At 39.5% G+C, this 16366-nt stretch overlaps 1 protein-coding gene across 21 annotated transcripts in view; it reads right to left on the reverse strand.

The window, feature by feature from the left end:
* The window catches only part of NEK11 (NIMA related kinase 11), a 261482-nt gene that overhangs the window by 132655 nt on the left and 112461 nt on the right, over positions 1-16366 (reverse strand). For all 21 annotated transcript variants that reach the window (XM_072792785.1, XM_072792789.1, XM_072792787.1 and 18 more), the window contains 2 exons: positions 14068-14161; positions 9195-9309 (listed from right to left, as the gene is read on the reverse strand). In XM_072792785.1, the coding sequence (XP_072648886.1) occupies positions 9195-9309; positions 14068-14161 (209 nt within the window). The remainder of the gene's footprint in view (positions 1-9194; positions 9310-14067; positions 14162-16366) is intronic.

Genomic DNA, 16366 nt, shown 5'->3' on the forward strand with positions numbered 1-16366 from the left:
GCCTGAGCGATTTTTTATTTCCCATAAATGCAAAAACTAGAGCAAGTAAAAGTACTGTATTCCAAATCATACTTAATTAATATGGTAAAGGTACTTTTAAGCTATAATCAGAAGGTCTCCTGGGTAGCTAAAAACTGAAATACTATTTATCATCAATTCAGGGATTTTATGTGGAACTTGAGAAAATATTGCAACTTGCTTTGATGTATTTTTTTTTTTTTTAGTAAGAGACAGTTGTGCACTTTGTTTCATGCACTGTGCAAAGTTCTTTGCTTACCATCTAATTTATTCTTCCCTCGATCCTCGAAAATCGGGTATTATTCCCATTATGCAGATGAGGAAACTGAGGCTTGACAATAATTTTTTTTTTTGCCCCAGTTCACACAGCTGACAAATGGCTAGAAGTGGGGAAAAAAGACAAAGTCTGGCTTCAAATTTCTTTCAGGTACACCAGTGGCTTCCAGGCTTGTAGATCTTTTTTTAAGTGTTTATGGATATTCCAGAAGCTTTCATCATTCTTCCTTTGTATATATTGGAGGTAACTTTACCCTGAGTTAGAGAAAAATACTGAATTATAGATTTTTTTTAAAGATTTTATTTATTTATTCATGAGGGACACACACAGAGAGAGAGGCAGAGACACAGGCAGAGGGAAAAGCAGGTTCCATGCAGGGAGCCCAATGCAGAACTCAATCCCAGGTCTCCAGGATCATGCCCTGGGCTGAAGGCAGTCGCTAAACCACTGAGCCACCAGGGATCCCCTAGACTGTTTATTCAAATACTATTTTATTCACCTCAAGTGTATGGAATGACTTGCCTCAGTGGAGGCGTGCAGCATTTATGGAGGGGCATCTGTCAGATGTCCTTCCAAGAACTTGCTGATTAGCTGCAAAGCATGCAGTAAGCTGACAGCCTCCAACTGCAGGTTTGAGGATCTGCTAAGCAGGAAGGGATAGTGAGGCACAGCGTTTCTGCCCAATGTAGTATTCTTCTGTGGGCAATCTTTGATCCAGAACTCTCCACTAGGTTGACTGAGGCTGTCTTGAAGCCATAATAAGGTCTGGGGCTCTTCCTACCCACTCCTCCTTCCTTCCTGCTCACATCTCACAGATGCCAGAACTGCATCACAATCTGGAGAGTCTCTTTGCTCACTCTTGATCCCACTCTCATTTTTCTCTCAACAGAAATTACCCTCAAAACATCGCCTACTTTTCTCTTTTAGTGTATGCTTCTTGGAGGATCCAGCCAATAAAACCACTAAAGAGTTATTTTCACATACAGACTTTACCAATCCTGTTATAAGAGTAATCCACCAATCAGCATTTGCTCACACTCTGTCTTATGTAAAGTGTGGTCATGCATTCCATGGGGAAACTAAGCTGATGCAAACAAAAGAGACAAGTGTGTACCTATTAAACGGACTATAGACTTCATAAAGCCGCTTTATTCCCACTAAATGTGTACACTTAGCAAAACATGAAGGAGTCTGAGAGGGTTACCTTCTGGTGATATGACTACTTCTATTAAATTAAATACTGTTCTATGGATAGTACAGAAGAAGAAAACCAATTTTTTGCATGGCGGTGGCTTACATTAGAGATTATTTAAATGGAAAGGTATCTATAAGGGAAGAGGCAGTGGCTAGGGGACTCAAAAAGCATGCATGGAGGATTTCTACTCCCATGTCTCTGACACTTCTCCTTTATTTTTTCCTCTTTCCAGTATCCATCTGGTAAAATTAGATTACCATCTCCCTCAAGAAGAAAGAGTAAAAATTATAGGTGAACACCAATGCACACAAGTTAGCCTCTCCTGCCAAATTGTTATTCTACTATTTCCCCAACTGAATCCATCTTTGCAAGAAATGTATGCTGCTTTTGACAAAAAGCATTAGTGTTCTTATGGAATTGTTCCACCAATTTAATCATTTATTCAATAAATGTTTACCAAGCACCAACTCAGAGCCAGTCACTGTGCCAGCAGATGGGAATAAAATGAACAAGACAGATATAGTCCATGCTCTAGTTGAGCTTAGAGTTGAACTCAGTCTTTTCAAACTTGAATGCGCATACACATCACCAGGATTTTGCATCTTCTGATCCAGTGAGCCTAGGGTGTAGTGTCTAGGGTGTGGTCTGAGATTCTGCATTCCTAACAAGTTCTCAGGATACTAGTGATGACAGTCCTCAGACCATGCTTTGAGGAATGGACTGGCCAGTTGGTATTCAGCTGCTGTGCTGTGACACAATTCTATATTGAGAATACTTCTCAGGGGTGCCATCAAACTGGGATCAATGAATATTGTCCATATAACGGGAAACACATACTTTTATCATGATGCCTATTTAGTGGAATTTTGAGTTGTGAGATCAACATTGTAAGAGTATGATTTATTAAGACTAAAAAGTGAAAAGTAAGAGGTATGGAATAACATCAAGACGGCTGGATGCCATTCTGGGAATAGGTAAGAATGAGGCCTCTGAACACACTCGCACAATTGGGGCACTAACCTGCTCTCATCATCAATGACACAGAGCTAATGGGGCTAAGGGAAAAAATTCTTTTAATTTTCCAAAATTTGCTTTTTCTTAACCAGTAATCACTTTCTAGCCCTCTCTAGTATAACCACTAAAATTTCTCATCATGAACACTATGTACACACAAAAGTTATCTCCAAAATGTGTAATTTCACAAATAAAAAGAAGCCAAATATATAGCTAGAGTCCATATATTCATAAGCAACCACTTATGTCAACTGTCAATTATTATCTCTTAGGCATGGGGTTGTGAGGAGATGGAAAGTGGAGGGAATAAAAGGAGCTCATTTAGTTCTAAAATGTGTGAAGCCAGGAAAGGCCATGTAGGGTCAAGCTGGAGAGAGGGGTTGGGTTTGTTTGCTTTTCCTATATTCAAAAGAGAAAATGAATCTAGCTATAATAAAAAGGGTAAAGTCACTTTGCTCTCTCTACAACTCCAAATACCCAAGTACAAAATGTAGTGAAAGACTGAAGGCATCTTAAACTCATCTACAAACACGTACCTAGCTGGCTAATCTTCAATAGTTAAGAACTCCCATTAATAATTTAAAGGAAAAAAAAACCCATAATTTAAAGGAGCCATAGCCAGGAGAGAAACCAGGACAGGCCAAGGGGTTAGCAGGAAAGACATGGCTAGGTATGTAGAGTTAGTTCTACTACACATTCCTAAAAATGTGTTCTTACATGTGGATACGAATGCACAGAAATAATGAGTCTATAAAGAACCCTTCCCACAATCTCAGAGCCAAGTCTAACTGGGGAGCTGCAAATGCTGGCAATGTGACAAACATCACTGTCTGCAGACAGCTGTGGGAAAATGGACTTTTTAAGAATAAGTCAAATTCATTATAATGCTCACACATAGACATGCTACTCTGAAACCTGACAATCACTTTGAACCTTTCTGTAGGTTTCCTATTTTCCTATTTTGAATTTTTTCTAAGCGAGAGAAGTCAGTGGAAAATGTTGTTAGTCATGAATGACAGAAGGTACTAGATACCGCTGCCACAATTCCTTGCCAGAAAGGTTTTTTGTTTGTTTGGGAGATGTTATTTCACTGCAAAGAATGAAAGACTCTGACAAGTGAACATAGGGGGTGGCTAATACTGCCATGGCCCTCACTGCCACGAAACAGCCCCTCTGCAAAGATCAGAGAAGACAAATTTAAATTCCTATCACAAATATCTAAATTAAAGCCTGGCCTAAACAAACACCAAAGGAAAATATTTCAATCCCTTTAAAAAATTAGCATATGAATCAAAGATGGTTATTTGACTGGAAGCAAACAGTATCCAATATAGCTCTATTAGTTTTCTGTGACAGCTTCACTTCCTTTGGGCATCGGAATGATATTCTCTTGGTGGTAGGTGCAGGAGCCCTGAGCACAACTGTGAAGCTTGCATGAATGGAAAATAATTACATCAGCTAAAGAAAATTCTACTATGGTATGTCCAAAGTGCTGTCTGAAGCTTCCATTAATATAAGGCTTTAGTCTATTATAGTTCGTAGTCTCTCTGACCTTAAAGCCATGATTAATGCTTACTTAATTTTCTGCTTAATTGGTTCATTCCAAACATGACCCATGACAGGCCCAGCAAGGCCATTTAAGCATGCTCTCTGGCCTACCAGCAGCACCTTTAGTTTAATAACTACTGTATAATTAATATTGGGCTAAGGGATGGAGCATAGAATCACATACAGCTTTCACAGGAAAGAAAATTATTTTGAGATGTCCACAGGTGCTGATTTTCTATATGAGTAACTGATGCTCTGGGGGACTGATTTTCCTCTTATTTCTATCATGCCTGTTTAGGCCACAATAGTGAAATGACAGGTTGGGCAGGTGTTATTCTGCATCCATTTCAAGTTTTCAAATTGGATAGAATCCTTAAGTTTCAGTTAAAGGCACCTACCCAGCTTCTCATGTGGAAGGAACACTTCAATTCTTAAATATGCCTCAATGTGGAGAATCAGCACATTTTTACTCAATATTAGATTCATTTTAATTATCCTCAAGAGCTGAGGAAATTAGAGAGTGTCTGCTGGAGAGTTTATTCTTGGGTGTAAATACAAGAGTCAGGTGGAAACATTACCATGCAACACAAATGTAACTCAGTGGAATATGTGACAAATCTGAAATAAAACCACCATCAATTTATATTTATGAATGAAGTCTTTAAGATATCTAAAGCTCTGGAAGTGATGGGACATCTAGGAATATAGAAGTGACCCCCAGCACTTAGTCTTTTTTGAGGACTGATGAGCCAAACAGCTCTACCAGCTTCTCTGGGCTGAGTTTTGGTGTCTGGGCTGTTAGTTCTTGTGCTAGTATGTTTGGGCTGCTTTCAGAGGACACAAGGTCATGTGACACTTGCTGGTATGGGTTCCTGCCACACCAGTGTGCCACCTCCAACTATAAAGCCTGAAGAGAGGAGCTAAGGGATTCTAGTCCCTCATCTTTAATTTTCCTCTGGAGAGAAGACCCCAAAACTGTTAGCATTCCTTGTGGAAGGCAATATTGCTCAGTTGACACTAGAAGAAAACTCCATGATCACTATCTGGACCAAGGACTTTGTGTCCCAAGTAATACTAGAGATCTTCCTAGTTGACCTTCTACCTCCACCACCTCACCAGTCTCTCTCAGCCATTCGTTAGCTAAAGTACAGACTGAGGCACTACTCTCAATGTTTTTTTTTCCCCTTTCTTCTTAACAATGTTCTTTTTATTTATCAAATTTATTGAGGTATAATTGATAGACAATAAAATGCACTCATTTAGAGCAGAGAGTTCAGTAAGTTTTGACAAATATATACATCAAGGTAAACCACCACCACAATCAAGGTATCGACTTTTTCCATCACCACAAAAGGTTCCCTTGTGTCCTTTGAATCAATTCGCAATTTCCAGACCACCACTGGTCTCATTGCTATCACTACAGATAAGTGCTGCTGGTTCTAGAACTTCACAGAAATGCAATTGTTTAATATGAACTCTTTTGTTTGTGGCTTCTTTCACTCAGCACAATATTTTTTATATTCATTCATATTGTTGTGTGTATTGATAGTTTGTTCCTTTTCATTGCCAAGTAGGATTACATTGTATGGATAAACTAGAAGTTCATTTACCCATTCATCTATTGGTTGACACTTGTTTCTAATTTTTGGTACTACGAATAAACTGCTAAGAACATTTGTGTACAATCTTCTTAGAGACATGTCTTAATTTCTCTTAGGTAATTATCTAGAGGTAGAACTGCAGAGTCAGTTGATGTTTTCATTTTAAAAACTAAAATAATAAGGGACATTTGGGTGGCTCAGTGGTTGACCATCTGCCTTTGGCTCAGGTCATGATCCCAGGATTCTGGGATCAAGTCCTGCTTCAGGCTCCCAGTAGGGAGCCTGCTTCTCCCTCTGCCGATGTCTCTGCCCCATTCTCTGTGTTTCTCACTAATAAATAAATCTTTAAAAATAATAAAAATGTATTGTTGTGTAACAGAGTTCAAATCACTTTATTTCCACTTGGACACTTAAAGGGAAGAGATGATACCTTAAGTCACAGAGCAGCTGATAACTACAAAGGGCATGTAGACTTCCTATGGGCAAGCAAAGGACAATCCCTCTGAGGTCAGAGCTTTCTTGGAGCACAGGGAAGGGGCTGAGGAGTCACTCAAGGAGTAGCTAAAAGAGTACTTAAATGATAACTGGTCAGGCTGTGGGTGGGCAGCCAAGGCCTACTTCAGTGAACCCTTAGCACCTGAACAGGTGGATTGAGAGCCATGCTCTGTCTGCACCATGTTCATGAGCCTCAAGCTCCTTCAGCTTTGCAAGAAACCCTATTCTGCAACTCAGTTGGAAGCTGCTGAAAATAAGGCTAAATGCAATGAAATTCCTGGCAGAAATTAATGTGTAAGAAATCATCAGCATTACATATACGGGGGTAGGGATAATTTCTTTAATGTTCCAGTTGTGCTTTCTCATTTGAATATAATGGTTATCCATGACTTTGGCTAGATTAAATCAGCTGTAGCCAACGAAATGCATACCAAATGTAATAACATCTTACTTTGTTTTCTTTCTCTGCAACTAACTCCTCACATCCCAGAGGGAATTTTCCAATTCAACATCAAAGACTGATTACATTTGGTATAAAAGCTTCAAAAAAAGACTGTGTAATTTTATTTTACATATACATGCTAGATAAAAAATAAACAAATAAAAACTTCCTCTAGGTGCTGAAAGTTTGGAGTCAAATCTTCTAAAAAGCAAAGAGAATGGTGAAAATAACCACTGCAAAATTCATCAACAAATTAAAGTTTCATATCCCAAAACTTCACTAGCTATATGATCACTAATAATCTTGTAGTTGCCCATAATTGTAATCAATCACCAACTCAAAGGTTACGTTTTTATTGTTCTAAGTTTCCCTTTTCAATTTAGAGAACTATGAACTTAACGGGAAGGAAAAATAAGGGGAATATTTAACATATTTTACAAGGCATTTGGCTCGACTAAAACCACAATGTGTTTTTTGGATCTGATGGCTTATTATGGGAGACCTAAGTAGTGTTTCCTTATAGCATAAATTTCCAGTTTGGCTAGTAACTCAATATCTGGTCTATCATATTGCAACGTCCACGACAAAAGACAAAGGGGGACATCAGCATTAGTCTCCTGGTAGTAGGTGCAACCTGTGGTCAGGGCTAGCTTAGGAGTAATTTGACTAATACAGGCCACAAAAATTAGCATAGAGACACACAAAGAAAAGACTCTGCCTTTTGAAAGTCCAATTCATTTGTCTGATTCTGGAGAATCTATTGTTCCTACTCAACACCTTTGGGGAAAATGGAAAGGGTGCTGTTCTATAAAGCAGGCACTTTTGAGTTCTTAAGCAAATTATGTAATGTCTTTGGTTTCTCATGTATGAAATGAGTAGGAAGTACTTTTCCTACTTGAGACCCAGAGGCTGGGCCCAGACTTCTTGATCCTAGACTACCCACTCAATATCCTGTTCTGGGGCTTCCTCTTTATACAAAGGGATGGCCCTGCCTTACAGCAACGCACAAGCCATCCATATCAAATGCTATCCAATGGCCTCTCAGTTTTATATTTTTGGAAAGGCCTATGGGATATTTCTGTGCTTACAAATTTTACCTTTGGAAAATATTAGTATTGTATAGAAATACCCGAAAAGGATCCAAGATGCAAATCCATCTGATAAACCTATTTGTTTGTCAATAATACCTGTTATCAGATGGCTTCCATCATTTGAAAAGTTGGCAAATGCCAACCTAAAGAGCTTCAGGTGCTAGTTTCCTTACAGGTGAAAGCAGCAGCACAAATTCTAAAAGATCTGTAAAGAAGACATCAAATGCAAATTTGGGCTGAGATGACCAATCAACCCAAACTTCACTACCTTCACTCTCAGTTTGGAAGGAGAACTACTGCCCAAGAGAGTTGTTACACCATTGTGTAGCCATGAGGATGCACCTCAGACCTCCCACTATAAGGAGCATAATTGGCCAAGGGTCCTAAGGCTGTGTTCTGAAATCTATCCCTGCATTCTCTCAGAGGCCACTACCACTGCTAAAGTGCAGCAGGGAAACTAAGGCAAGCCCCTGATGGCTGACTTTGCTTAAAGACTTCCTGATGTCTTGGTTGCCTCTGTTTGCCTGGCAGACTAGTACACATCCACCAAACCTGTCTTTTCATTTGTAACATGACTTAAATCATGGGTTGATGATTCTCTCAGCCTTTTCCAGCTCCTTTCCTAATGCCTTTCATGCAGACATTTTCCCTAATATCCTTGCACTTTTACACCCATCTTGACAACTGCTTCTTGGAGGGCAGTCTAATATATCATTCATTCATTCATTCATCCAAGAAATATTTATTGAGTGCCAGAAAATATTCCTGGCACTTTGTCCTAGGCACTGGGGAGGGTGGTACAAGACTGAGATGGCCCCCATGGTCATAACCCTCCCCCCTAGGGTAATAAACTGTTTCCCTTTCTTTGGCTCTTATTATGTGTTGGGCACTGAGGTAAGAGCACATCATATGCCCACTCTCATTTGCTTTTCACAGCAACCCTTAAAGGAGGTATTATTCTTATTCCATAGATAAGAAAACTGAAATCTACAAAGTTGCCAGGGGCTTCCCTGACGGGGACAGCTTTTGACTCCAAAATTCACGTTTTTAACATTAAACTATGCTATCTCTCTCTTATTTGGGTAACAGCTCTGAACACTTTTCTTCTGGCAAGGATTGCACATCCGTATAGTTGATTTTCCAAACTGGACTTCATTTGTTCACTTTTATGAAGGCCAGGGAAATCACTAATAGAAGGAGGAAACAGTATTTCAGAGCATTCATAGTCCTACACCATTACAATGTCCGTTAATAATAATATTGTTTAACTCATGCAAAAGTTTCTCACTTGGTGTGAGTTTCCAACTCATTTTCATCTATTACAAAGATAGAAGAGGACAGACAGTCCTTTGGCTTCTCTGCTTTTTATCCTGGTCCCAGCTCACCTCTGGCAAACTGATGAAAGGTGGTCACATACATCCAAGGCTTTTCTCAGAGGCCAGCCAAGCCTACCAGACGGTCAGCCACACCAACCCATGTGCCAACCCTTCTGAATACTGATGTAAACTCATACCATGATCTCCAAGGTCAGTTAAGGTGTCTTCTATACTTGATTCAAGTGGGTCAAGGTCCAAGGAAGGAATGGGCTGAGATTCAGGTAGGTTCTCTGAAGTCAGGTCATCAAATTCCTTGTGGAAGGTAATTAACAGTTGATGAGAAGTTGATAGAAGGAAACAGCATTACCACAAATGAAACAATATTGTTTAGAAAACTATGTAGAAATAAAAGTCTGTCTAATCCTCTCCCTTAAACAGGATTCCACTTTCAAATTTCAGAAAGGCAGGTTGGGATGAGAGAAGCAGCCTTGAACCAACTCAACAGGTGACCTTGACCTTCCGTGGCATCTGTTTCAGAGCCATGACTAGGATGAGGCAGGAGGAATGCCCAGGTACACAACTGAAGGAGGTACTCACTTTCTGGCTCATGCAAGAGCAGTCATGATCAGCAGCGAAGAACAAATACTCCCTACAATTCTGCATCAAGGGTACCACATCCATCTCCCCCTAGTTCAGCCCTGCTCAGGTTCCTCATCTCAGAAGTAGAGCTGTTTGGCTTGGATGACTTCCAAATTCTCATCTAGCTTTAACAGTGCTATGATTCTGTAAACTCCAGTTTCCTAAAGAAAGAGATCTAAGAGGCCACATGAAAGAATTCACACTTCAAAAAAAAAGTAAAATTCCTCAAATATATCAGTAGGTATTTCAATAGATCATTTTGCTTTTTTTCCCCCCCGGATTTGTGTGTGTGTGTGTGTGTGTGTGTGTGTGTGTGTGTGTGTTTGCAACCTAGAGCTAATGGTGAACTGACCTATTTTCCTTGATAAGTGGCTTTCATGGAGAACTACTCCAAGAGACTCTTCTTATTAAAAACAGAAGGGAAAGCTCAAACTAATCTTAATGAATAAAACAAAGCCATGGTACAGCATTTGTGAAAATACAGTCATCAAATATTTTTAAGAAGTCCAGTGTTTGTACTGTATGATTGCTGTAGGAGGTGAAATTGATTTCAAATTTCAAAGGATCACTGATAGCACACAGGCAACTTTAAGAACAAAGATTGCATGAAATGTGTTTTCACTTCTACTTCAGAAATTATTGGAAAATAAGTATTTGGACCCTCAATTGACTTTGATTTGCTGAGGTTCTCTTTGAAGAGAAGAGACAGAATTGTTATAATTGCTTCTATTAGAAAGGACTTGCTCTGATCTTTGATCTCCTTTACTATTTCATATATGGAGAACTGATGTGTTACACACTTCTCACAGAAACCCAGTTTTGGCATCATCACAACTGTGTGTGTCACAGGATAAAAGAAAGACCAGGCTTATTTTGTACATTATGGAATCTAGTTGTTTTAAAGCTACCATCCTTTAAAGAAATGGTGCCTATGATTCCATGTCCAACTATGCTTCCAGATTTCAAAGCTCAAATTCAGCCAAGCAGAAAATACATGCCAAAATAAAAGGTCCTGTTAGTTAGGGTCTGGGAAACAAAACAAGCCATTCTCCTAAGTGCCTCAAAGAATTTTTGACATGTTTAAGAAATAGCAGAGCCTATTTTCTCCCTTAACTCTGATTTTATCTCATACCACTGCTTTTGATAACATAAAGCACTTCATATCAGCTGACAAGAGAGAGAGAGGACAGAGAAGAGAGCCCCAGTGAAATTGGGAAGAATTTAAATCATAAATATGTGTATGGGCAGAGACAGGAGCATTTTCCTCTTTCTTCCTTTTCTCCTTATCACGTTTTTCTTTAGCTTCTTGCATCTGATTAATCCAATTTCTTTCTTACATTTTATTTCCTCTTTTCCAGCTCACTGATGCCTTCCCTTGAGATATTTAAAACCCTTCAGTCCCTCTGCAAAGTATTTAGCTTCCCATTTTCTCTCTCTTTTGTTCTTTGAATATCATTAAACCTGCCTCACTCTGTGCCAGTGAATATGCTTAACCGCCTCTTTTTCCTGCCTAGCCTCCTCTCTTCATCCTCCTCCTGGGGTGGACAAGAAAGCCCCAGGTCACTTTTCCTTTACTTCCATTCCCATTAAATGCTTTTTTCCTAAAGAGTCTATAAGAAAGTCTGTTAATCGGTAGCTTTTCCTGGTCTTCCTTCATCTGAAGGTGAAATGGCTTTCAAGAGCCTCACTTTCTGTCCATTATTAATCAGTGTGGTCCTGGATGAGCAGCATCAGAATCACCAGGAGCTTTTTAAAAATTCAGCATCCCAAACCCCACCCCAGACAAACCAAATCAGAATCTGCCTTTTAACAAAAACAATAGGTGATTTGGGTGAATTTTGAAATTTGAGAAGCATTGCTATAAGCCATAAGAACTTAGAGAAGAGCCAGTCGGATTGTGGACTTGTGAGGTCAAAGAGGATTTTCCTAAAGAGAAAGTGACATTTGAAAGTGAGAAGGTGGGATGCTAATGAGGGGTGAGATGGAAAGGCTGATATAATTGCATAAAACAGGGCAAGATACCTGGGGGGTTAGGGAAGTGCCGAGCAACCCAGTCTGCAAGACTGAACCAGCTAGAAGACCCAAGCATCTGCTGGAGCATTTCCTGCCCCCATCAATATGCAAACTTAAGAAATGTACTTCTGGAAATCTCAGGGCCAAAGATGTTGGCAATACTAAATCAAAGATCAAAGAATGAGCCAACATCTCTGGACAAAATAGCATTAGGCACTTTCCCTCTTGTTGCTCCCTTTGCTCCTTGCTGATGGAAAGGGGATGGAATTGAAAATAACTACATAGACACCAGGAAGTTGTGAATTGGGACTTCATGAAATCTTTATGAAATCCTCACTTTCTTCAACTGAATTGAGCCAAGATCTCAACTATCCTGTGGGATTATCCCATGTTCTGAGGGATAATATATAGTTAATAAAATCTCCCGAGATCCTGCCTGCCATTATGGTTTCAGTTTTATCTTAAAGTTACTGCAGGATCCCCAAGGACCCTGGTTTAAAAAAGGACAGGATCACTTAGAGAGTAGTTGTTTAACACTGACAGCAATCACATCAGAAATGAAAAAGAACACATAAATTATTACTTTGAAAGGTCAATGAAGGAAAGCAAAAATGTCAAGTAAATTATCAGACATTGAAATGTAAAATCATATTTGAAACTACATTTTTATTTGCCTTACAGCAACTTCAAGAATAAAGTTATTTAGGTCTTATAAAACAAAATATTACCACATCTGTATTTCTCAAATTCTAATCTCTGAGGATAACATCCTTAGAAGCAGGGATCCCTGAACCTTCCAGAAAAAATGTCCCAGTTTCTATTAGATGATTCAACAAGTAGTTTTACACATATTGACAAACAGAATTTCTATCATCATGCCAGATTCCTTCTAAGGATCTGTGGAAATTTGCAGTTCTCAGTCCTGTGTGGAAGAAAGCCAACAGATCTAGGGCAGGTGACCCACCTCCACAAGTTATCATTTCAGGGCATAAAAAAAGTGGGGAGCTGTCAATGAGCACTCAGTGCTTGGTAGGGGATCAGGTCTGCCATGCACTGAAAACATCAAGACCCTTCTCCAAGTAGGGATCCAACATTGCTCCTGACCCCATCCCCTTCAGCCAGCAATTTTGCCATTCACTAGGTTCCATGAGTGGGAATGATACTATCTTCCATGTTTCTGGGACCCACAAGAGATTCCACAGCTGGCTTCATTTAATGGAGTATGAAACAAATAGAGGGGGCAAGTGGAATTGAGCACATGTCATCAATGTCCCCATATTGTCTGCTAAAGGGTCCAAGAGATACTCTTAAGGTTAGAGAATGCTGAACACCCCCCCTCCATCTGTTCCAGCTTGGAGTTTTCAGAAATCGATAATACTCACAACCATTAAGTAAATGAGAAAGGTGGATTACCTCTCAAATGGAGGCAGAAAACAAGTGATCCTAAGCTCTGCCTGGCTGAGAGTGCACTTTGCTGGGGGCTCCTGCAATGCCCCAGGGTTTGGAGCACTCTGATCACTGAACTACAGGAAAATGAGTGCCCCCAGACTTCAGAGATCATCTCCAAAGCCTTAGAGGAGCTTGGTTCTTCCTGCTAAAGAAAAGGAATCTCCCTCAGATGCAGAGATCTCCAATGAAGGAACAACCAGAATTTGAGCCATAAAGTTCTCTATAAAAATGACTCCCTCCGATGTTGCTTTTATCAGAAGAGCTAGGAAGTTGGGGTTGATGTCTATTGTCCAAATATGAGCCTGAAGAAAAACTTCCTTAAGTATCATTGCCTACACCAAGGCAGGCCCATGAAGATGTTTTTAACCATTAGAGAAAATGGTATTTGCTATTTAGGGGCTTGGGATGCTGAGGACATGATTCAGGGTCCATTTCATGTGACTCTGCAACCCTATTTATTATTGGACATCTAAGGTAATTATTCAAAGTTCAAAAGGGACTATTAACACAATGCATAATGACATAGATGGGAGACAGAAAATTAAAAGGGAAGGAAAAAATAATACAGAAAGAGAACAATGGAATAAAGAGGTAAAGCAAAAACAGCACGGCTGAAATTCAAAATTAGATATACATACGTTTGCTCTACAAAGTCATAATTTTATTCATCAATTGTTCATTCCATGCTGATTGAGTTTTCTTGTATGCAGTATGCACTTGGATGTTTTTGGAGGAATCTATTGATCCATTTTTAAGTATAGCTGCTCTGAATTAGTGTCATCACTAACCATCAGCCTATATGCTAAAATGAACCCCAGTACCTCCCACCCTGAATTGGGCAAAGTTGGTCTGGATGCTTTTTTTCTTCCCCCTCTGTCCCTTCTCCTACCTGACTGGCCACATCAATGTGATGAATCTGAAGCAATCAAAGAAAGGTTTGATGTAACATTAAAACAAGAGAGCACTTACATGGAGTACATCAACAGTCAGCTGCCCGTAGTTCCGAGATCTCAACTCTTGCAATCGTTTGTTATTTTCTTCATATTTTTCTTCTGCAAGCTTTCTGCAATTTTAAAGTGAACATAGAAAAACTGCTGCATTTTGCTAAAGCCACATCTAAATTATGCAGGTAAAGTGAGATCTCTGTTTCAACAGGTAGAGTGGGGTGTTGAGAAACCAGATCAACGGGTCTCTCCCTCATCAAGGTAAATGAAGTGTAGCACCATGATGGTACTACTTTTAAAGCACACATGATGATACTCTGTCTGGCTCCTTATCTATCCTTAGAACCCCTAAAATGCATCGCTAAAATTCAAACTTAGATATACACACATTTGCCATATGGCAACTTCAAGAATAAAGTTATTTAGGTTTTATAAAACAAAATATTAGCATGTCTATACTCTCAATTTCTAATTTCTGGGGATAACATTTCTTAGAAGCAGGGGTCTCTGAACATTCCAGAAGAAAAGGCCTAGTTTCTAGAAACTAGGGGTTCAGTTCTATTAAGAACATAGAATTCTTATCATGTTCAGATTCCTCTTGAGGATCCATGGGACTCTGAGGGCAAAAAAAAGCAGTATGGACCCCTGCGTATTCTCTGTGATGGTGGGGTGGGGGGTGGCCCTGACACCCAGGCAGTGCCCAACAGGAACTAATAACTCGATTACTGTTCTCAGGATGAATAAACCCACAAACAAGGAGAAGAGAGCTAGATTTCCAAGAATTTATGGAAAGAATTTGAGAGCCACTGTGAAAGGGAACTTTTCTCCAACACATTTTTTCCATCTAATATAGAAGAGGTAAAAGTAATAGACTTAAACTGAAGGAAAAATCTGAGTTCTCGTGATTACTTGTGTGCTAATTTAGATTTAGATATTTTTGAAAAGTCACTGAATATCCTTAGAGTCAAATCTTGTTTCTAAAGTGGGTACATTATATCCCTCCTGACAATAGAGTTGTTTTCTAGCTAAAACACATGACTGTGCTCGAATTCTAGAAATAATGATCAAAAACAATGAAATTCAACCATAAAACTAATAGTAAACTTTATCTAAAATCATTGCCTTTAAATAAAAAACATTGAATATCATGTGGAAGGTCTATGACTTTGTGTATTAAAAACCATTTTAATCTGAAATATAATTTGTAATGTGCATGTAAGTTATTAAATTACCTTTTTGATATGTTCCTGTCAGAGATTTAATTTTCCTTTCACCCTCAAACAATGACATGAGTCATGGTACCCCAGAAATACTGCCATTCGTGAGGCCTTAGAAATAGATCTGGGACTGTTAGTTAATACAATGGCTCAAGCAATTTACGTAAATATATTTTCTCAGTAAAACCCACACCCAGTGGTGCAGTGGTTTGCAGAAACCAGCTTGTACTGGTTCCCAAGAGCAGATTGTGTACATATCTTCCAACTGAACATTCGATGATACCACACTGGTACCTTGAAATTGGCCATTGCGGGAGTATTTACACCCTTCCAGCCCCACACCCCCAGAGGTGGTTGTTAAACATTTACCAGCACATGACTGCCCATGATGCACTTTGACAGAAATAGTTTTCCACATTGATTACAGAAGGCATGTGTTAAGGGAAAAGAAGTAGTCTCACAGATTCTTACTTGGTTCCTCATAATATGCACTACAAGTATAAGAATACTTCCAAATCCTTTTTCAGATATGTTAGCAAGGTCACAAAATGAACAGATTGAGTTTCAGGTCTTTTCTGTCTCTCTATCTCTCAGTTGGGGCTTCTAAGCTACCAAATAGTTGGCAGAGAAAGAAGAAAAATTAGGAGATTGGATTTACCAACTGAAAAATTTGTCTTTGAGAAACTGGGAGTCTAGGGCTCTTTGGAATCTCCCCTTTTCATGTAAATACTTTACTAGTGATGTTGACCACCAGCAGGGTTGCCCTGATCATAGATTTTTCAAAGGGCTTCACTTGACAGAGCAGAGCTACTTCCAATCTGTCTTCTAAAGCCAACAATTTCCTGCCAGTACATTCTTCCCCCTATAGACCAGCTAGACCTCCTGGCAGAGGGGGTACAGCAAACATCTTCACCCTCTCGCCGGGGTATGTACTGGAGGCATCAGCAGCAACGAGGCTTCATTTGGAGGCTGACTCTGTATTTTCATCACTAATAAGCTCCCTGACATTCAATCTTTCTTTGCACACAAGACTGAAAGCCTGACATTAATCGTGGCTGGCATCCAATAACCACCTATGGCTAAAAGCCCATCTTACGAGGGGACGAA

Source organism: Canis lupus, chromosome 22, assembly GCF_048164855.1.
Source record: "Canis lupus baileyi chromosome 22, mCanLup2.hap1, whole genome shotgun sequence".
Taxonomy (NCBI): domain Eukaryota; kingdom Metazoa; phylum Chordata; class Mammalia; order Carnivora; family Canidae; genus Canis; species Canis lupus.